General features: G+C 35.7%; 1 protein-coding gene across 3 annotated transcripts; it reads left to right on the top strand.

Moving 5' to 3' along the window:
• The first annotated feature begins 1651 nt into the window (after positions 1 to 1651).
• LOC121967337 (LMBR1 domain-containing protein 2 homolog A-like) lies at positions 1652 to 17657 on the top strand. Of its 3 annotated transcripts, none has more exons than XM_042517492.1 (14): positions 1652 to 1976; positions 2926 to 3002; positions 3659 to 3817; positions 10228 to 10441; positions 10547 to 10633; positions 10727 to 10866; positions 11128 to 11208; positions 11483 to 11547; positions 11941 to 12116; positions 12868 to 12998; positions 13074 to 13161; positions 15319 to 15532; positions 16390 to 16496; positions 16842 to 17657. In XM_042517492.1, the coding sequence occupies exons 1-14, from the start codon at positions 1809 to 1811 to the stop codon at positions 17349 to 17351; spliced, it is 2217 nt and encodes a 738-aa protein (XP_042373426.1). In that variant the 5' UTR covers positions 1652 to 1808; the 3' UTR covers positions 17352 to 17657. The 3 variants fall into 3 exon arrangements, with proteins under 3 accessions (XP_042373426.1, XP_042373428.1, XP_042373427.1); XM_042517494.1 differs by lacking the exon at positions 16842 to 17657 and having other exon boundaries at positions 15319 to 15355; positions 15453 to 15532; positions 16390 to 16452; XM_042517493.1 differs by having other exon boundaries at positions 1912 to 1976; positions 3681 to 3817.
• Positions 17658 to 21841: the final 4184 nt, after the last annotated feature.

Raw genomic sequence — 21841 nt, 5'->3', positions numbered from 1 at the left:
TGCAAAAGGAAAGTATAGGATTATTACACTTTCCCATTCGCTTCTTTGTATTCGATTACTCTTCTAGCATTTTTGGAAGAGAATTTAGTAGATTGTCCATTGATAGATTCGAGGGACCTGGGTCTTGGAGTAGGAGTCGCCGAAAACTCCGAACTAAGTAAACCGATTGTGTTCTTGTGTTCACTTTTTTCTTTTTGTTTTATTTCGCTGTGCACTTTATTTTTAAAAGAAGAAAAAGATAAAATTTTAAAATACACATAATTCACCTCCCCCTCTTATGTACACCAATCCTACAATCTCCGCAGCTTTCGCCATGATGCTTGCGTAAGCATCGATCTCCCTACACAACGGTTCATCTAAGGATCACCCTGAATCGATGGCGCCCCGGAGCCATGGACCACGCATAGCTGGGATTCGGGCATAGTCGAGAGTCTGACGTAGCTGAGAATCGAGAGTCAGGTTTGGACGTAGTTGGGTGTCGAGAGTCGGGCATAGCCAAGAGACAAGCCCTGTTGACCCATGTCTTCCATCTTAATTTAATTATTGACATTCTTATGCACGTGACCCTTAGAAAATATTCCTACATCAATTAATATTTTAATTACTCTATAAATTAAATCTATAATAATTTCCTTTAAAAAGTTTAAAACCATGTTCTTTGCTGTCACAACTAAACACAACAAGCACTTTTTCCTGTTCTTCCTCCCAACTCCTCGTTGCCTTCTCCAAATTGTGCTTTCTTTTTCTTTGTTCATCCCATGGGTCATATACAAATTGTGTTGTCGACTTAGAGTCTCTTAAATTAAGTATGATGAATTATGTACTCTCGTAAAATCTGATGACTCACCTCTTGAACTATGGTACAATAGTGAAAGGTGTCAAATTGTCAGTAGTAAATACCAGAATTTTATAATATTTAATTGATTATAATTATGTATATTCCATTTAAAATTCTTAAGAAATTTATTATTAGAATGTTTCCAATACAAATAGTTTTTTCATGGGTCTCTATCGATTTTTTTAATTAATCCGGTATATATAATTCAGGAGAATATACTAGTGATTCCTATATAATATCTCTTTTGTTTATCAAGGATTTTACCTGTTGATATTTTTCTATAAATAATTTAAATTTAATTTTTTGATCAATGTGAAACTTATGAAATTCTTTTGTCAATTCCTCATTAATAAACCTATAAAATCTCTTAAATTGGATTAGACTAAATCCAAGTTCCCTCATTTTCATCATGTCAGATCATCTTAATTTTTAATTTCTCAGTTATAATATATTTATAAGATTTTTTTTCTCTAAATAGAGGTGTAAAATCACGAGATATTAAACTTTTGACCTGCTCACCGCAAGCGCTGCTCTATTTACTCTAACGACTAGTATAAAATTTTTATAGGGTCAAACCGATCACCCATATTTAATATTATCTTGTTATGCTAAGTAAGTTCTATAATGCATTATAACTTCTTGACGACATGACTTAGTCGATGATTGATCCGATCCCACGGAAATTTCTACCATCATTTAAGACATTTAAGCAAGCAGGGTATATGTGCAAATGTGGAAATTATTTGAAGTAAAATATAAGTAATTCTTTGTCTTCGTTCCGTACTTTTCTTTTCTTTGCTCTTACCTTCACATCTGGTCCGCTCCTCTTTACCCACCCGTTCCACCTCTCGCGGAACGAGGAGAAGATCGAAGAGATCGCACATAGGAGGAGGAGGAGGAGGAGGAGGAGGGCAGGCATCGCCGACGACGGAGACGGAAGGGAGGAGGCGGTGGAGAGTTTGAGGTCGAGATGTGGGTGTTCTACCTGATCTCGCTCCCCCTCACCCTGGGGATGGTCACCGTCACGCTGCGCTACTTCGCAGGCCCGGACGTGCCCCGATACGTTGTCCTCACCGTTGGATACGCCTGGTTCTGCTCCCTCTCCATCATCATCCTCGTCCCTGCTGACATCTGGACCGTATGATTTCTCCTCTCTCATCTCGTCCCCCCTTCCCCCTCCCCCTCCCATTTGGTTTTATTCCATTATTCGATACAATCAAAGTTCACGATCCGATTTGGTAGAGATCTGTTTTTTTGGATCATAGCATGCTGAATACGGGTGATTTGAAATCCTCTGTTTCTTTCTTTTTTTTGTTCTCCTAATTCTCTATCGTGTATTGTTATTTTATTATTGTTTTTAGATTTTCGCAATTGATTTAATCTGTAGAATCGGAAGCACCAAACTGTATCTTGATGTTGTACCGAGGTCACTTTGTTGTATTTAATGTAATTTCTGTTGGTAAAAGAAATTGAATGACTTCGTAAAATTTGATATCACGGAAAAGCTGAACCTTATTGTTTTTCCGTCTTCGTGCATATTTGTGATACGAGCAATTTCTGGTTATTCGGGCAACCGTACATGTAGACACCAACATTTTTTTGGCATTTGCAGATACATTTTAGGTTGGGCTAATTTTCCCTACTCAATTCTCTCTGCTGAATGTGCCTCAAGATTGAATATAGTCCATTCGTAATTTACATTATCTTTCTTTTTTTGCCTGAATAATTCTTAATTTTAGATTGTTGAACTCTATTGGCGACACTAGAGTTACTTGTTGCATGAGGTTACAGTTCCTGGATTATTTCATCCTCAAACTTCTTTGATCATCGCGGAGATCATATCTAGTTATTCTAGTTTGAGGATGTCTGTGCCTATGGTATGACTGATGGTAGCTTAAGACAGTTCCATACATCTGTTTGCCTATTTATTTCCTCAATAAAGAAGTTACCACAGCCAGGCTATAGCAATAGTACAGAACTGTCTACTATATGTGTGTGTGTGTGTGTGTGTTTTTTTTGTAAAAGGTCTATCTTATTCTTTCTGTTTTTTTTTTTTAATTGAGAACTTTAACCTCATTGATTTGCAGACAATTATTGGACACTACAATGGAGGCATTGCTTTCTTTTGGAGTTGGTCATATTGGAGTACGTTTTTGCTGACATGGTAAGCTGCATTAAGTCATCTCATATTGGAGTTCCTTTTATGATTTGTGCAATTTCTTGTGTTTCTGTTTTGCAGTACAAATGCTTTGGACTGTAAGACTTGTATAGGTTAGGAATAGGAGTATCTTATTTTATGTAGGATCTTGGTGGATGTATAATTGCTTTTATTTTGACTTACGACCTAACTTATCAGCACGGAGAATCCGTGGGCACTAATTTGGACCTAGTCGGTAGTGCTTCATTGATATTATGCAAAGTGAACAACCAATCACCTGCATTCATCAGGAGTTATAGGGGAATATTTAGCATCTAATTGGTATTGCAAAGTGACTGACCAAGTACTTTTATTTTGATGGCTTCACAGTGGTCAACGCCCTCCCCTCTCAAGGCATTTGCACATTTGTATATTGTAGACTATTCTTTTGGATTACACAATTTGCTAGGTGAAAGTCTGAGAGGGTTTTGGTAATAGGTTGGCATTCTAGACCTTGCTGCCGCCTGGGTTCTAGAAGGCACATATATTGACAGCTAATAACTTTACCTTCAAATATTTTAAAAAATGCTTATATTTTTAATTACATTTTAAAGATATCTGTATTTTAATTACAATCATGTTTATAGTCAAGATTTTTAAGTTATGTTTATCTCTCTAAGCAGGGCTGTGGTTCCTACTATTCAGGGTTATGAGGACGCTGGTGATTTCACAGTCAAAGAAAGATTGAGGACAAGCCTGCACGTGAACTTGGTCTTTTATATAGTTGTGGGATCCATTGGTCTTATCGGACTTATTCTACTTATCATCATGCACAGGGATTGGTTAGTACCATATACCCTATTAGATTGTTTTGCATTTCTTCTTTTAATTCTTTAGCCAAATCCAACAATACCAAGTCAGTAAAAATGCATGCCATTCTATAAGTACTTAGGGATTTCCTTTTTGAGAATCATGAGGTGCTTTTCTTGCTTTGTATTTGTGTAACTTTTCAGGAATATTGGTGTCAAATGATACGTCAAGCATTTTTTATTTTCATTTCATTCTTTTATCTTATGGATCTTTGTCTTACTAAAAGTTCTATGTTTAGTAGAGATAATTATGGACGCTAAGACGGTTACATAGAGTTACTAGAAACTATTAAATGAAATATGTTAATATCTGAGAGCATTTAAGTATAAAGTCCATAGATTGAGAAAATGGAAGAAAATATGTTGAGATGGTACGAACATATTCAAAGGCGAATGAAGTTTCTCTAGTTAAAAACATATGCTTACATTGATCTAAACTAGATGCATGCTAATAGATGAAAAAGTTTCGGGTTTAGATTGAACTAAATTGACCTCTAAGCACACAAGATATTAATTTTATGCATGTGAATATGTGATACATACGATCTATTCTACTTCATTGATTAAAATTCATTGTCGCATTACATGGTTGATGTATATTTTTTTCTATGTGAAATATGTATTGGGTGTATTGATTAAGCTAATTTCTTGTCTGTATGTCAGATATTATAACTAGTTTTTACTAATTTTAATACTGAATCCATATGCCCTTGCATAAACCTTGCATATTATATATGTGGTATGCAGTAAGTCAATGATCTACTATCTGCATATGTTTTTTTAATTTCTAATTAAATGAGTTGTGTCAATTAGAGTAAGAGGTGTCTGCTGTAGAAGGAGATGAAAGAAAGCTTTATTTCGTCACTCATGAGATTTTTTTTTTTAAAAAAAAATTGTACATTACTAGTGGTATAATATTGCATAAAGCTCAATGAAGTGATAAGATTTATGTAGCAGGTACCAATAATTAGAACAAACTTGACATAAGGTGTTGAATATATTCTAACATGAGAGAGAGATTAAAGACTTAAATGAATGTAATGAATAATGGATTTACTTGATTTGAATATTAGTGCTTAATGGAGGGATATACTCCATGTGGCCAATCCCTAATAGCTGGGATGAATATGGCTCAATGATGATGATGATAGTCCCCTGATAAGCTTTGGACATTTTGGGGAACAGTGCACACTGTCTCTAGGAAGTTTAATTACAGGATCATTCCATTTTAGGCTAAAATGGTGGACTTTAATTATTGACCAAACTGTGCCTGTTTGTTGTTACAATAAAGAATAAAGAGAGTCCCTGACTGGCCATGGAGGAGAAATAAGGAGGGTACATGATCTTGCTTTCCCTTAATGCTGACTTCTTTCTCTCAGTTTTGCGAGGAAGACAGAGATCATTCTCCAATTGGTTGGTAGGTATATAGGATTGATCACCATTCTTTGAACTTTTTTGCTATCACTTGTAGAGGCTTTCAACTGTACTGGATGAGTCCATGTTCTCAAGCCCTTGTTTCTGTTCTAGTTGAGACTTGGTGCTGCCCTAAGATGTAACCTTCTCTCTTTTGAAGTGAGAAAGATTGGAAATTATGAAAGGACCAAACCGGTTGAACTTATGCAGGAGTAAAGTTCTATGGAATTTTCAAATTGTTTTATTTGTAGTATATATAACACAACATAAAATACAACAACCAAGCGTTTATCCTCATCTTTATTCAAATGAATTTTATCTTCCTCGATTAAAATGATAAAATACAAGAAGAGAAAAACGATCAAAAAGGCAACCGGACAAAAAATGATCTAAAATAATTAAACCTATTTTCTGCATCAAAGCTATTTTTTCCCCAAAGTCTATCTTTACTGTGACTTTTGAATTTAATCCATTTCTTCACGTAGTTTGGTTTTGACCTTTTGCCGTGGATATGTACCACTTAGAAAATGAGGAAGAAATAATTTCTTTTATACAAAAGAATAGATACAAGGCTCTCTTGTTTATAGAGAGAATTTACAATAGAAAGGAAACTAATAAAAATGAAACTAAATAATAAGGAAACTAATTGAAGCTAATATTTGACATATTATCCTTTCCTATTTTTCTTGATTTGCATATCTTTGACTTTAATGACAGAATTTCCAACACTCCCCCTCAAGCTGATTTGTAGATATCTTTCATAACCAGCTTGCTAGTCAACTTATCGAATTGTTTCTTGTGTAGTCCCTTCATTAATACATCAGCTAATTGTTCATTTGTTGGAAGATATGTCATACATATTTTTCCAGTGTTGATTTTCTCCTTGATGAAATGTTTATCTACTTCTATATGCTTTGTGCGATCATGAAGAACAAGTATGGAAATAGCAGCTTTGTTGTCACAATAAACCTTTATAGGAGTTGAGTAAGAAAGCTTCAATTCCTCAAGAAATTTTTTGAACCACATCACCTCACAGATTCCATGGGCAACAACTCTGAATTTTGCTTTAGAATTACTTCTGACTACCACATTTTGTTTTTTTACTTCGCTACATAACTAGGTTCCCACCAACAAAGGAACAGTAGCTTGATGTTGATCTCCTATCCGTAACACTCCCAGCCCAGTCTGTGTAGACTTCGACTTGAAGATGTCCATGTTTCTTGAATAATAAACCTCTCCCTGGAGTCCCTTTCAAATATCTCAATATCCTATAGACGACCTTGAAATGTTCTGCTCCTGAGTGCATGAACTGACTTACCATGCTAACTGCGAAAGCGATGTCAGGCTATGTATGAGACAAGTAGATCAATTTTCCTATGAGTCTTTGATAAAGGTCCCTGTGCTTTACTTCTTTAGCCCTAGCAGCTTGTAACTTCAAGTTAGGCTCAATCGGAGTCTCAACCATTTTACACCCCAGCAAACCTGTTTCTCCAAGGAGATCGAATATATTTTCTTTGATTAACAAATATACTTTCTTTAGATCTTGCAAATTCCATTATGAGGAAATACTTGAGGACTCCCAGATTTTTTAATTTGAAACTCTTTTGTGAGTCTCTTGTTTAGGACTGCTAATTCTGTTTCATTATTACTGGTTAAGATAATATCATCAACATAAACAATTAAAACAACAACTTTACCATTTTTTGAATGTTTATAAAATATTGTGTGATCTGCTTGATTTTGCAAGAAGCCATAACTGACAATAGCCTTTCCTAAGCATTCAAACCATGCTCTTGGTGACTGTTTGAGTCCATATAATGCCTTGTTTAATTTGCACACATTTTCACTGCCAAGCCTCCTTCTCAAATCCTGGCAGTAGATTCATTAACACCTCCTCTTCTAGATCACCATTGAGAAATGCGTTTTTAATGTCAAGTTGATGTAGAGGCTAATATGAATTTAGTGCAAGAGATGACATAATTCTGATAGAGTTTATCTTAGCGCAAAAATCTCTTGATAGTCAATCCCATAAGTCTAAGTGAAGCCTTTAGCCACTAGCCTAACTTTATACCTTTCAATGCTTCTATCAGCCTTACATTTTATTGTAAACACCATTTGCACCCAACTTGTTTCTTGCCTTTGGGTAGATCAACTATCTCCCAAGTGCCACTTCTCTTTAAAGCATTCATCTCTTCCATGATTGCTAAATTCCAACTCGGATCATCCAACGCTTCTTGTATATTCCTTGAAACAAACAAGTGTGAAATCCTAGATGGGAAAGCTTTATGGTTTTTTTGACAGTCTTTGATAGGAAAGATAATTTGCAATAGGATGATTAGTGCAATTTCGGATACCTTTTCTAATTGCTATAGGAACATCAAGATCAGGAATAGTAGGTGAAGAATTAGACACAATAGGAGGAATCAAAGCTGGACTTGTGATAGGGTTACCTGAAATTTTGGTGTCATAGCTTAGATTTTCAGACTGGTGTTGTGCAGGCTTGACATTTGAGTCTTTATTCCTTAGATGAAATCTCTTCCTAGTATAAACCTAAAGCTCAAAATTCAGATCACAGAGACTAGTTTGTAGTATTTCTCCCCCTATCGAGAGTTTTCAACACTAGGCACTAGAGGTAGGTGATTGTTTTCAAGATTGTAAGCAAAAAATGAAATTGGGAAGTGGGATAGAAATATCCAAAAAAATTGTCTTTTTCTTCACTTGTCGCCCCTTGAAGAGAATGTTTGGTAAAGTAGGGGTTTGTTTCTAAAAAAGACACATTCATGCTCACAACAAAATTTTTTGTTTGAGGATTGAAACACTTATACCCCTTTTGTTTGACGAATAACCCAAGAATATGCATTTTATAGCACGTGGTTCAAGTTTTGTGAATAAAATTGACATGGAACATGAATATAGATAGTACATCCAAAAAATTTGACCGATAAATCATAAAACAATCTAATTTCAGAAAAAAATTTTAAGACAATCAAGAGGTGTTTTGTATTCTAACACCTTAGTAGGCATCCTATTTATCAAATAAGAGGCTGTTAAAATTACTTCACCCCATAAATACTTAGGAACATTCATATAAAACATTATGGCACGTGCTACTTTAAGTAAATGTTTATTTTTTTGTTCAGCAATGTCATTTTGTTGAGGGGTGACTCGACAAATAGATTGATGAAAAATATCTTTTTCGTTCAAAAAATCACCAGTGCTCGTTAAAATATTCTTTTCCATTGTTAGAATATAAAATACAAATTTTGGTTTGAAATTGGTTTTCAATCAAAGTGTAAATTTTTGAACAAATTTCTCATTTCAGATTTTTTTTATTCATCCGATAAATCCAACATAAACGTGTATGGTCATCAATAAATGTTACAAATCATTTTTTTCTAGAAAGAATAGTAATTTTAGATGCGCCCCAAACATCACTATGAATCAAATAAAAAAGTTTGGAGACCAGTAATTTTTTGGCAAATAAGTTGAACGATGAAATTAAAAAAAAACAAGTTTCACAAGGTAAAGAAGAACAATCAATGCCTTTAAATAATTCTGGAAATAAGGTTTTTAGATAAGGAAAACTAGGATGCCCTAGTTTATAGTGCCATCACATTATTTTTTCTCGAACTGAGCTTGAACTAATAATGTTAAAGCTCTGAGTTTTTTTTTAATATTAACAGGTATTTCATCCAAGTAGTAGAGACCTTCAATCATCCTAGCACGCCCAATCATCATCCCCAAGTTCTAGTAATGAAATTCACAGTGTGATTCAAGAAATCTAATACGACAATTAGAATTTTTAGATAGTTTACTAACCGACAAAAGGTTACAGGCTAATTTAGGAACATGAAGAACATAATTGAGATTAATTTGTTCGATCAGTTTGATAGGTGAAAAACTACCATTAGCAATTCTAATTTTCTCGTTTCCAGAAAAGGGGAATAAGTATCAAATAAGTGAGAGCAACTAGACATGTGGCCTGTGGCTCTAGAATCTATGATCCACCAAGAGGAGTTTAAACAGGAGAGAGCTTTAGGATTGCTACTTGTTTGTGCCAAGGAAACACTAGGAATACCAGATGAGCAGTTGGATTTATCAGCTTCAAGAGTTGATCCATTTGCTCTTTGTTGAAGGAACCTGAGTCGGCTTCATTAGCATAGGAATTCCACGATTCTTCTCTCCTTGATTGACTTTTGACATGACTACTACAATTTTATCGCTACTCTGATACCAACTTAGAAAATGAGGAAGAAATAATTTCTTTTACACAAAAGAATAGGTACAAGACTTTCTTGTTTATAGAGAGAATTTACAATAGAAAGGAAACTAATAAAAAGAAAACTAAATAATAGGGAAATTAATTAAAGCTAATATTTGACATATTATCCTTTCCTATGTTTCCTGATTTGCATATCTTTGACTTTAATGATAGAATTTCCAACAGTACCTAAAGTATGCAGCCTTTTATCCTTAAATAAATAAATATATGAAACACTAGCATCAATGTCATACATCATATTTGATACTTATGCTTTTGAATTTTTTACTAAGATAAACTTTGTTTTTTGAATAAATAATCTACCATGTATTTTCTTATATAGTTGTAAGATATATCTGATGTTTTTCAGCATCTCATGATTAGTTTTTGTTTGCCGCACCGGATTTGTCTATGTTCTGTGTGGTTCTAACATTTTCCTCTGATGTTATTAATATCTATGCATACATAATACAAACAGTCTCTTCTCAGTCTTGGTTAAAGCAAAAGTTATTTGTATCCTTTTGATATTCATCAGTGTATTACTAGAAAAATTGTTAACAATCTTCTTCATAGAAACGGAATGCCAATAATATACCAACCTATGATTTTATTTAAAATGCTCTGGTGTGAATTAACTTTTATTTTCATCATGGCTTGTTTCTAATACCGATAAATTTTATTTTAAAAAAGTTAATTACTCCTGTAACAGGGGTGTTGGTATTTTGGGCTTAGCCATGGCTTGTTCAAATACATTTGGGCTTGTGACCGGTGCATTTCTACTTGGTTTTGGTCTTAGTGAAATCCCAAAAAGCATCTGGAGGAATGCAGATTGGAATTATCGTCAGAAGGTCCTTTCACACAAGGTTGCAAAAATGGCTATAAAGCTTGACAATGCTCACCAAGAATTCTCGAATGCAATTGTGGTTAGTGATTTTATTTGTTCTTGGAGGTTCATGCTGTGCGGATATTTCTAACGATCTTTTGCTATCTTGCCTTCTTATATTCTATGTTCCCTATTTCCTCTATAGGTTGCACAAGCCACATCTAATCAGATGTCCAAACGTGATCCACTACGGCCTTATATGGATATTATTGATAAAATGTTGCTTCAAACGGTAAGTTTTCTAGAATTACTAATAAAATCCATTGACTGAATGCTAATATGGAAAATTTGTTTGCCTATAATTTTGATATGACTTATTTTTTAGCTCAAGGAAGATCCTTCTTTCAAGCCCTCTGGTGGTAGGCTGGGAGAGAATGATATGGATTATGATACTGATGACAAGACAATGGCCGCACTTAGATGCCAACTCAGGAGAGCTCGAGAAGAATACTATAGATACAAAAGGTATGCTTGTTTAAGTTTAGCTTCATAACTTTTTAATAGGCTGGTAAAATTCATGAAGCATTATGCTCTTGCAATATTGTAACAGAGCATCATGTTCCTTAGATTTTTCACTCTTTACTAATTAGCTGCTGATTTGGGTCAGAGGCCAGGCCCAAAAACCCTAATCTAAATGGTTTGCTGTTAAATGGACTTGTGAAACTCAAGATGGAAGTACATGTATTTCCAGTTTAATTCCTAACTATTGTTTATAACCTTTTGCAGTGAATATATGACCTATGTGATGAAAGCCCTTGAGCTTGAAGACACCATAAAAAATTATGAACGTCGTGATTCAAATGGATGGTTTGTCTTCAATTCTCTGATATCATTTATATTATGTTTCATTTATGCATAATTTGTTGCATATGGAACCATTTTGCTCATGGATTCCCATCTTGGTTGCATTTACCTTGAAGTAGACTGGTGTAGGCTTAATAATGGAACCTATGCTATCATTGACTGGAATTGGCCCCAACTAATTGATCTATTTTTTGCTTCATTAGAGGAAATAGACCAGTGTATGATAATATTGTTTTAACTTGCAAAATAGTGATGTTTTCCTCATAATGTGTTGTAGGAAATTCACCTCAAGCTTTAGAGAAGACCGAAGGGGAAATCTAGGATCTTTTCTTGATATTGTTGGTAAGTTCCTTTTTCCAAGGATTAGCTTTTCCTGTTATTCTTTCCTTACTTGGAAGATTCGAAGCTTAAACTTAGAAGTATGATTGTGTCAGCTTTCAGATTCATTTTTAACTGAGATTGATCTTTTTCCTGATAGCTTAAGCTACTGGGATAAATGATCAATCACTTATGTTATTAGACTATGTATGGTGTTTTTGGTATAAAAAATATGTAAATTTGTTGCCTAGTTAGTCAACATCTTGGTCTACCCACCTACATGTGTGGAGAATGGAGATTATTAAGAGTGAACAATTTTTTTTCTGCGAATCAAACATAACATGATAATTTTTATATAAGAATATGATTATATAATGCTGCTATTTGAATTCTGTATTGATACTTATTATATTTCAGAATTATTGTGGCGTTGCATACTTAAGAAGCAACTACAGAAAGTGTTGGCCATCACACTCGGGTGCATGTCAGTTGCTATCCTTTTAGCTGAGGCCACCTTATTACCGAGTGGAGTTGACTTGTCCCTCTTTTCTATTCTTATAAATGCTGTGGGAAAACAAGAAGTCCTGGTCCAGGTAAAGACTGATTAGATGCAGAAAAACCTCAATGACTTTGTTGCATCCATTTTTATCATGAATATAGAAAGTGATTACAAACGAAGTATGCATGACATAAGATGACGAACAACTAAATTCATCGCGCCTCTATGCTGTTTGTGGCAATATATAATCAGTGAAGTTACCTTTTTGAGAAATTACCATTATTGCATATATAGTTTTGGAGGTCAGTTATGTATAAATAAAAGGTTAAGAACAATATATTTAAATGTTTCAGAATTGAAAATAAAAATGAGAAAAATTATATTTAAATTTATGATGGTTTGCAGTTGGGTATTGGAGCAGTATATAAATAAAAGAAATCCATAAGGAAACTTGTATCACAAACCCAAGTGCAAGATCTAATTTAGAGGCATTCCCAGTGAAGCTCATTCAAACATGCCTTTGATACATATGACATAGTTTTCTATCCATGGAGCCTTAAGTACCTCTAAAATCTATTTTGTGATGGTTTGTGGTTGGGAATTGGAGCAGTATATAAATAAAACAAATCTATAAAGAAACTTGTGTCACAAACCCGAGTACAAGATCTAACTTTGAGGCATTCCCGTTGAAGCTCATTCAAACATGCCTTTGATACATATGGCATAGTTTTCTATCCATGGAGCCTTAAGTACCTCTAAAATCTATTTCGTTATTGACTCATGGAGTCTGTCACTTTGCTTGTGTTATGTTTAGGCTGTTCAGTAATTGTCAATGTGCTTTGCAGATAGCTGCATTAATTCCTCTCATGTATATGTGCATTTGCACGTATTATTCACTATTCAAGATTGGAATGCTTATGTTCTACTCCTTCACTCCAAAGCAAACTAGCTCAGTGAGTTTGCTTGCGATATGCTCGTAAGTATTTTCTGCTTTAATTTTTTATGAGACCATCTTATCACATTTGTTGAGTATTTCTTATTGTTTTTCCAGAATGGTCGCTCGTTATGCAGCTCCAATTTCCTACAATTTTCTTAATCTTATCCGTCTTGATGATAATGCAAAAACTATTTTTGAAAAGGTAACTTCTCCTGTAAATCATCTCTTATCTGCATCTTTTGCATGAAACATTGTGGCTGATCATCATGCTACTATTATCCTGATAGTTGCAAATAAGGGGCAAATTCAAATGAATGCTTGTAGGGAGTAAGTGAAGTCAATCAGGTTTTAATTGCTGTCCTACACTATGAATTATTAAAATCATCAGGGCTAATTGAAGTATATCATTTTAGAATCATTAGTTACTTTAATGCATCACTTGTACAAAGGCACATAGTATGTCTAGAAGGCAAGAAAATTTTGGTAGTTGAATAGATCATTATATTAAGATGTTTCCAGTCATGAGACTTCCTTTGCAACCAAAGGCAGCTATAAAGTAGGCAAAAAGGATTTGAAAATGACTTGATTTTTTCTAGAAAGCCATATAACGCAGTTTGTAGCTCAAAATTATAATCCATCTTTACTAGTTATTGTCTTTTTTCTTTAACCAAGAAACTTGGTAGCCATTCTGATGTTATGGAGAAAAATAAAGTTTCATGAAACTATACTGGTATGCATTTTACGTCAGATGTATTCCAGCATTTCATGTAAAAATCCTTAGACCTTATTTGGAAAGAAATGAGAGGAAATAAGGTGAATAGGAATATAGGATACTACAGTTAGATATCATCTGAAAAAAGAGAGATCTAGCTCCTGTCCAAGTACAATAAGCTAAACTTTTCTGTCCTTCCAAGTTCCACATCTCTTTCCTCTATTCTTTCCAGATAAACAGGCCAGTAGAGTACATAGAGGACAAATACGGTATTATATCTACATAATCATCGTTGTCTTTCCCCAGGAAAGCTGACAGCAACTAGAAACCCTTGAGAGGGTAAAAACGAACTAAAATCAAGATAAAAACTACAGGAAAGAATGATGGTGAACTCGTTCACCACAAGAATCATGTCATATATCAAAAATAAAACATTAAAAAATCTAAGACACTGGGTGATGATAGTGCTGTGAAGGAATCCACATAGGTCAGTAAATTAGATTGAGTTGTCAATTGTTATGTAACATGTGAAACAATGCACTGGCCATCCAACAATATCACCAGAAGTGGAAGACAAGTATGAAAGGCAAACAAACTGATTTTAATGCAGCCAAGCAGCCCAAGCCTGTTCTGACCGTCACACAAACAACATGGTTTGCTTATCAAATTTGTGAGGGAAGTCCAAGGTTACCCAATGTGATGAATATGAAGGCAACTCCAAAGATATTTTGGTCAAGAAGTGAAGAAACTACTAGTTTATAAAATTTGAAATCCTTGAGAGAAAGGCTAAGCTTTAATTGGGACCCTTTGCTTTCCAACTACCCATCATAATATGGATATTGTTAGATGAAATTTTTGCATTTGCCGATAATTTCTGCAGTTCTGCCTACAGAATTTGAACTACTTGCTAGGAAAGAGGTGAATAGAAGGACGTAAATGGGAAGATACCTGAAATCTCACACTACCAGTAGGCACTATGCTCGCGGTCCAAAAATAATGGTTGATCAAAGTCTGGAACGGTCCAAAATTAATGGTTGATCAAAGACTAGAAGTCCACGAGTGGTCCTCTGGAGTGAGGCAAGAGTTCCAAGATGGAGTACAAGGATCATCAGATCAGACATTTATGAAAGAGCCCAGGAAAAGAACAGGTAACAAAGATGACAATGGTGTGGAGCAGCATCACTTTACATTCGTCCATCACCAATAGGTAGCTAACACTGATGTTGAAAGCAATGGTTTAAAAAGCAGCCACATGAACATTTGCAGCAGGGGATGATATCACATATACCATATGCAGCATGTATCACATGGGTCGCTTAAAAACATTCACCATTCATTATTTCATTCACAAGCAATTAGGTCTAGTGCTGATAGTAGACATGACAGTTGCTTATCCTTTTTCTACATGCTTGTATGTCATTATCTCAACATTGTGGTTAATTTCTCAAAGTGAGATAATGTTCTTTACATGGAAATTGAAAGGGCTCTGCTTTTTTATCTTTCTGCTTTTATTTAGTAAATTATACTTTGTCATCCTCATTCTAATATCAGTTAGTTATTTACTTACCTATTGTTGTTTTGCTAGATTGTGTATCATATTATGTAATATTTAATCCATGATTTTTTCTCCTAATTATGCAAAAACAGAGGATGGGCAACATTGATGATGCAGTTCCTTTCTTTGGTAAAGGGTTTAACAAAATCTATCCACTTATTATGGTCATATATACCCTATTAGTGGCTAGTAATTTCTTTGACCGAGTAGCTGACTTTTTTGGAAGCTGGAAATGGCTTAAGCTTCAAACTGAGGATGCAGATACAGATGGTTTCAACCCTTCTGGAATCATAATCCTGCAGAAAGGTAGGACTGCCCCTTAGCATGATTTGGATTCTTGGAACCATATGTTCTTTTCTGTTCTGTTTGTGTCTTCTCATTAATTCTTGCTAGAATGTCAGCATTAATTTGAACAAATTTATAAGCCTTTTCACTTCTAAAATTGATACTTGGATAACTTTCAGTTTGGTTGTGACCACATTCTTTCTTCTCGAATCTAGTAACAAGTTTTCTTTTTTAGTTTTTTGTAACATGAACTAGTTAGCATTCATTGTTCTTTTGTTTGTTAAGATCGGAGCAGGGAACATACATATGAAAGGTGGATGAAATTGAAATTCCTCCTAGCAAATGTTTTAAATATTGTTTATCTATCATTCAATAAGAAATAGATGTTGATGAAAATATTATTAATAGTTAGGGCTAGAATGATGAGAATGATTGCGATCATAGTCAAACCCATCTCTTAGTCCATCTTTGCTTGGTTTTCACTTCTAGGTCAATGTGTATGCTTAGACTCTTTTCATATGGTCCGAGAATGCTTTTTTTTAAAAAAATAATATTAATGGAAATATTATTGATCTTTAGGACTACAGTGACAACAATGATTAAAATCTTAGTTGAATCCATCTCGTATCCCATCTTAGCTTGTTTTTCACTTGTAGACCAATGTCTATTCTTAAATTAATTCTTTCTGTATGGTTGGCTAATGTTTTTATTTCTCCTTTCCTAGTTAGATGGTGTGTGATTGGCAATCTTTAACCCTATATATTTTACATAGTATGTGATAAATCTAGCAAACAAATCTCACTAACTACCTTCTTGAGAAAAGTGTTCAATAGATGCGTCTGTGGAAGCTAGTATCTGACTTCTTTAAATTTCCCCAGAGAGATCTTGGCTCGAACAAGGGCGCAAAGTTGGTGAGCAGGTTGTGCCTTTAGCAAGAAACTTTAATGGTGCAAATGTGGATATCGAGTCCAGCATTTCACCTCCTGTAAGTAATCTCCTTAGTTAATTTTGGTTATAGAAGCATGTCTTAGTATCTATCTTAAGGAAAAACATGAAACTGCTTTTCCATTGTGTTTGTTATCTGCTGTCTTCATCAGTCTTTCAATTGGGCATCCAGTTTGTCGCTTCGGTCAAAATATCATATTCTACTTGGATTAAATGTTAGAATTCTTAGAATAGTAGATGAGTTGATCTATCAGAATTGTCTTTTAGGTCCGAAAAGGATAATATCATTATTGTGCCTCAACACAGTTTCCTTTTTAGATACAAGTCCATTATAACTTATTCCCTGTAGTTTTTATTCTACTAATTGGACAGTAATCATATACAGTTCAGAGAGGTTATGGAGATGAAAGCAACAGCAACTCCACTGGAAGATGCAGGAACTCCTTCAAAACCTCCAAAAGACGATTCTCGCAAAAGCACTGCAAACCGTGGATCCATTGTGAATAAGTATGCCACAATAAGGGAACAGCAGGGACGGCAATCACTGAGCCTTCCAGTGGAAAAGGCTACACCACCAGCTTCCGTATCATTGCTTGAGGCGAGTGACTCTGATACACACTCAGACAACCCGGCTGCCGGTAGCACCTCCCGTTTAACTTCGACATGGGCATCCATGAAAAGCAGTTTTCAGAACATGAAGACCAATTTAGGTGCTAAGAAGTTTCTCCCATTGCGCCAAGTTCAGGAGAGTGCCACCCACAGCCGAGCCGCTTCCTCTGACTCTCTGGACGAAATTTTTCAGAGGCTGAAGCAACGCCCTAGGAAAGACGACAACATGGAGTTTGATTTCGATGAGGACGGTATGGACATCACACCTTCTGGATCAAGCAGATAACAAGATGAATATTTCATTAATGAAGCAATCAATCCAAACAAATATTGAGATAACGATGTTCTTGTAGAAGTGTATAGAGTCGAGTAAAGTCAATTTTTTTTGGTTGGAGTCAAAACCCTTAGTTCATGGGAAGACTCCAATGATATATAGGACAAAGTCTATACGAACTCGCATGAACTATTGGATAATTAAAAAAAAAAGAACAAACTAAACTGTTTGGAGTTCTTAGCATGTACAAAAATCCACATTTGTACGAATTGAATCTTGTTTTATAGTCGGAAGGAACTCTTATGAATTAGGACGATATTTTCATTCATTCAATTCTTAAATTGCTTTGATGATGATGCTAGACTGGAGAATCCTTTTCATGCTAATCATTAGTTTTCTTAATGATACCTTCGTTAATAGACATTGAGAAGTTAATATTCTAATTATTACTTTCGATATTCAAATACTATTATTAGGGATGTAAACTTTAACTTAGGCTTTATAATTGAGTAGAATCTACATGGGAATGAACAAATCAAATGGATTCCTATAAAGTACTTAGGAGAACAAATAAAAGTTTGAATCTCAGGGGCAAATATTTTCGAGGTCAATCTCTAATTGTGCATAAGTTGTGTTTCAAATTTATCTGATAGATAAATCCGAGAGCTCATCTACCTCCAGAATTAATCGGGAAAGATTCTCACAACCTATTAATGCATAGTGGTTTCACATTAATTTTAGATAAGATCATATCTCCATTTCTATCATAATACGACACACCACCAGTTAGTCCTACATTATCACCAAATATTAATCAATTAAATGCTACAAACAGGTTGTTGGTATTCTTTCAATTATGTGTTTTTTTTTCTTTAAATATGTTTCAACTTGTCATACAGAAACAATTAATAAAATAAAATACTTGAACTGGCTTGTAAATAAATAAACCCAATAATTTAAATTGACCCATCATCGTCAAATCAATTAATATTTGTCCAATCTATTCCTGATCTACCACCTACATTTTATCATATCTATTGACATTGTAAAATTATAAATATAGTAACATATTAAAAATATATGAGAACAATTAAAGAGATATCTTTACTAGTATAAAGGCTTTTAGATATAGTCCAAGACAGGATCGGCTCAAGTCTATTTGAGACCCTAGGTGGAAAAAAAAATTTTAGACTTTTGACATTATTTAAAAAAAAAAATCCTCATTTTTGTCATTCAGACTTGGGATTAAAAATATGGATTAATTTTTTTTTAACAAATTAAAACATTATTTTTTATAAAATTGAATTTTCTCACTCTTGAGACATAAAATTATTAAATAAATTTTTATATTCATATTTTGATAACCTAATTCAGATAAGTATAAATTTTATTGTATTAAATAGAGTATTATTATTAGATATAATAATGTATTAAATAGAGTATTATTATTAGATATAATAATATACCTCAAGTCGATAATAAGTTTACTATTTATTTAGCTAAAAAAATAAATACATTCCAAATTGTTTAAAAAAATAAAGAAAGATAAAAGTATGTTAATTACTTAAATGAAAGATGGAGAAAACACCCCTTACAAAAGGAATAAAATTGAGGAAATATGATAACAATATAAAAAATATGCTCACATTCTCAACTCATCATCATTGTCAAAGCACAAAAAATAAATAAATAAAAAATACATGTACAAAATGACAAAACTCAATACAATCCTTAGAAAATAAAGATCGCAATGAGACCAAACCAACCATTATCATTTATCAAGAATTAAATGGGAGGCTTTTTAGGCTCAAATCAAAAGAAAAAATAAATCATATTTTTCATTACTTAAACCAGAATAGTTATAAATGATAGAATGAAGATAAAGAGAAAATCAAACAATTTATATCTGTAAATATACCTAAATAAAAGTTAAATTTAATGTCTATCAAGGAAGTGAAAAGGTAGAGCTACCTAACTCGTTATTGTTAAAAAAAAATAATAAAATCTTCCATTTTAATTAGACACAATATGGATGAATGCATCACATTTGAATTTAATCAAGTATGTAGCATAGTAGCACCAACCGGATTAGCGTGTTAATGTTAAATGCAGTTTCTCTTCTCCAATCTCAATGAGCAAGAGAAGCATAGAGAGAAGAGTTGGAAAAGAAGAAGAGGGGGAACTCCAAAAAAAACTAGCTTTTTTATTTTGCATTGTCTAGATAAGATAAAAAATTTCTAATTTGTGTTCTTATTGATCAAAGAAGAAAACTGTTGGAACCTCAAGGTTATTTTAATGTGATCAAACAAGTTAAGTTAGGTCTGGTTGATTTTTGATCCCTGTGTCTAAGTGTGCAGGAGCTTAGGAGCACAGGAAGTCGAGTGGAAGACGCGGTTAGCGAGAAGGATGGCACGGGAGAGAGTCGACGGGCTCGGTGCGTCAGAGGGATGAGGCGCCGCGGAATAGTACACCGGTGGACGAGAAGAACGTGTGCGACGTTCAAGGGACGAGAAGTCGGAGCGGAAGCTTGCTCGAGGAGAAGGCCGAAATTGGGTTCGGGTGAGCCTTATTTCGGTTGACCGAAATCACCCAAGTGAGCGGAGCCGGAGTGGAAGACCCGGACCGAGGTGAGCAGCACTGGAGCAGAGGGCCTGTAACCCGATTCTATCCAGATCACGTTTGACCACTATTCGTTACGGAGGGGATAAAATTTTATCCCCCTCTAGACACCTGGAACCCTTCTAGGCGCCCCAACCAAGGCTATAAATATAGCCTTGGTCCAAGAAGCTAGTATCAACAAGCATTCTTGCAATAACATTTGGACACACTCTAGTTTTCATTTATCTTCTAATTTTTTTTGTATTTACACTTCTGTAAAGAGGCTTCTCCGCCTGAAGGAGAGTTAGTGCATTTCACTTCGTTAGATTAACAACCTCCCCAGTTGTAACCAAGTAAATTCAGGTGTCTATTTTTTTAGTTCATTTTCTATTCTATCTTTATGCCAGTTGATGTGGATATGGTTTTGGGGTAAAAAAAGTGATTAAGAGAGGAAGGAGGGGCATTATTGTCTTTGCACTGTTTAGGTCTTAAGAGGGAGGAGGTATTGGGCGAAGGGAAAGGGCTTCGGGTTTTCTTCTCCGCCGCCAAAAGAGAGGACAACCAACTTCTCCTCCCCGAGCTCAAGCCCTTGCCGGAGCCGGCTGTCGTTCCTCTCCCTCTCCTCCTCGCGATGCCTCTACCGGACAGATTCGGCACCAGTTAAACACACGGTCGGCCACAGCTTCGCCTTGTGGCGTCGTCATCCTCTCCACAGCCCCCGTCGAGCAGTCTCCGACCGCCGGCATCTCTCCCAGCAAGCCGCCTCGCTGCCTTCGCCGGTTGTCGTACCATGCCTCTCGTCGTTAACCTCCACCCTTCCCTCTTTTCTCTCTCGAACGCACTAGCCAGTTACCACGCCAGCTTTTCCGTCCGCCATCTGCTATCGTCGGCACAGCGCTGCTGCAGTAGTTGTCTCCTCGTGCCACCTCGGGTGGCCGCAGCCGCTACTAGTACTTACTATTTTCGCTGTCACTGATTTGAGCATATTCCTATCCCGTTGTGTGCCGACCTTCGTGCCGTCATCTCATTCCAGCTTCGTATGTTGTGGTGCTTCAGCCTTCGTGCCTTGGTTATTATTCGGCGTCACTGATTTTGCCGTATTCCGCTCTTGTTGTTTTCCCGATCTGTGTGTCGGTATTTCATCTCAGTCTGCGTGCCGAAGTCATGCCCCGACCTACGTGCCAATTTCATGTTCCGGCCTGCATGTCGCTAATATCTCCCGGCCTGCATGCCAGTATTGTATCTCGACCTGCAGCTCATCTTCCAGGCCCGTGCCGCTTTCAACTCCTTGTCGTCAGATCCTACTCTCCAGCCTAATTGGAGTCATCTACTCTTCCGGGTCGCGACAACTCGAGCCGCGTCCCATCCGAGGGCGCCCCCTGGGTCAGGGTATGTCCTTCGTTCATATTCTATGCATATTTCATTATTTTATGGCTTAGTCTTGTACTCATATATTCGGTGGATCTGCCTCGAGCATCGGGGTACCGAGGGTCGGGTCAACTCGGTCGCTGGCTGCAGGTAGCGTTGACTAGAGGACTTTTGAAGACTTGGTTAACATAGAAGCCATCTCAGCACACTCCCCTCCGGGACGTCGCGACTCGGTCAACATTCCATCCACCTCACCCGGCGGTCCGTCTGACTCAGCTTCCGGACGGGATCAAATTTGACGCCGTCTGTGGGAACATCCGTCACCTGTTCTGGAACGTGAAGATGGACGATGTCGGGAGGTTCTCTGCTATTATCACAATCTCGGAGGATCTCGACGCATATATTATATTCTATCCTCACTCCACCGGTATTCGGGAGTCGAGGGATCAAGTTGAGCTTCAGCTGGTTGACAGGTTAGTTTTTCCGTTGTGTTTTTTCCCTGACTCTACGGGTATTCGGGAGTTAAGGGACTGAGA

Source organism: Zingiber officinale, chromosome 3B, assembly GCF_018446385.1.
Source record: "Zingiber officinale cultivar Zhangliang chromosome 3B, Zo_v1.1, whole genome shotgun sequence".
NCBI classification, from domain to species: domain Eukaryota; kingdom Viridiplantae; phylum Streptophyta; class Magnoliopsida; order Zingiberales; family Zingiberaceae; genus Zingiber; species Zingiber officinale.
This window is presented reverse-complemented; position numbering and strand designations above follow the sequence as displayed.

Coding starts and splice junctions, on each gene's coding strand:
- LOC121967337 (XM_042517492.1), top strand. CDS start 1,809: ATGTGGGTGTTCTACCTGATCTCGCTCCCCCTCACCCTGGGGATGGTC. Junction 3,818..10,227: donor ATCATCATGCACAGGGATTG/GTTAGTACCATA, acceptor CTCCTGTAACAG/GGGTGTTGGTATTTTGGGCT. Junction 16,497..16,841: donor AGTCCAGCATTTCACCTCCT/GTAAGTAATCTC, acceptor AATCATATACAG/TTCAGAGAGGTTATGGAGAT.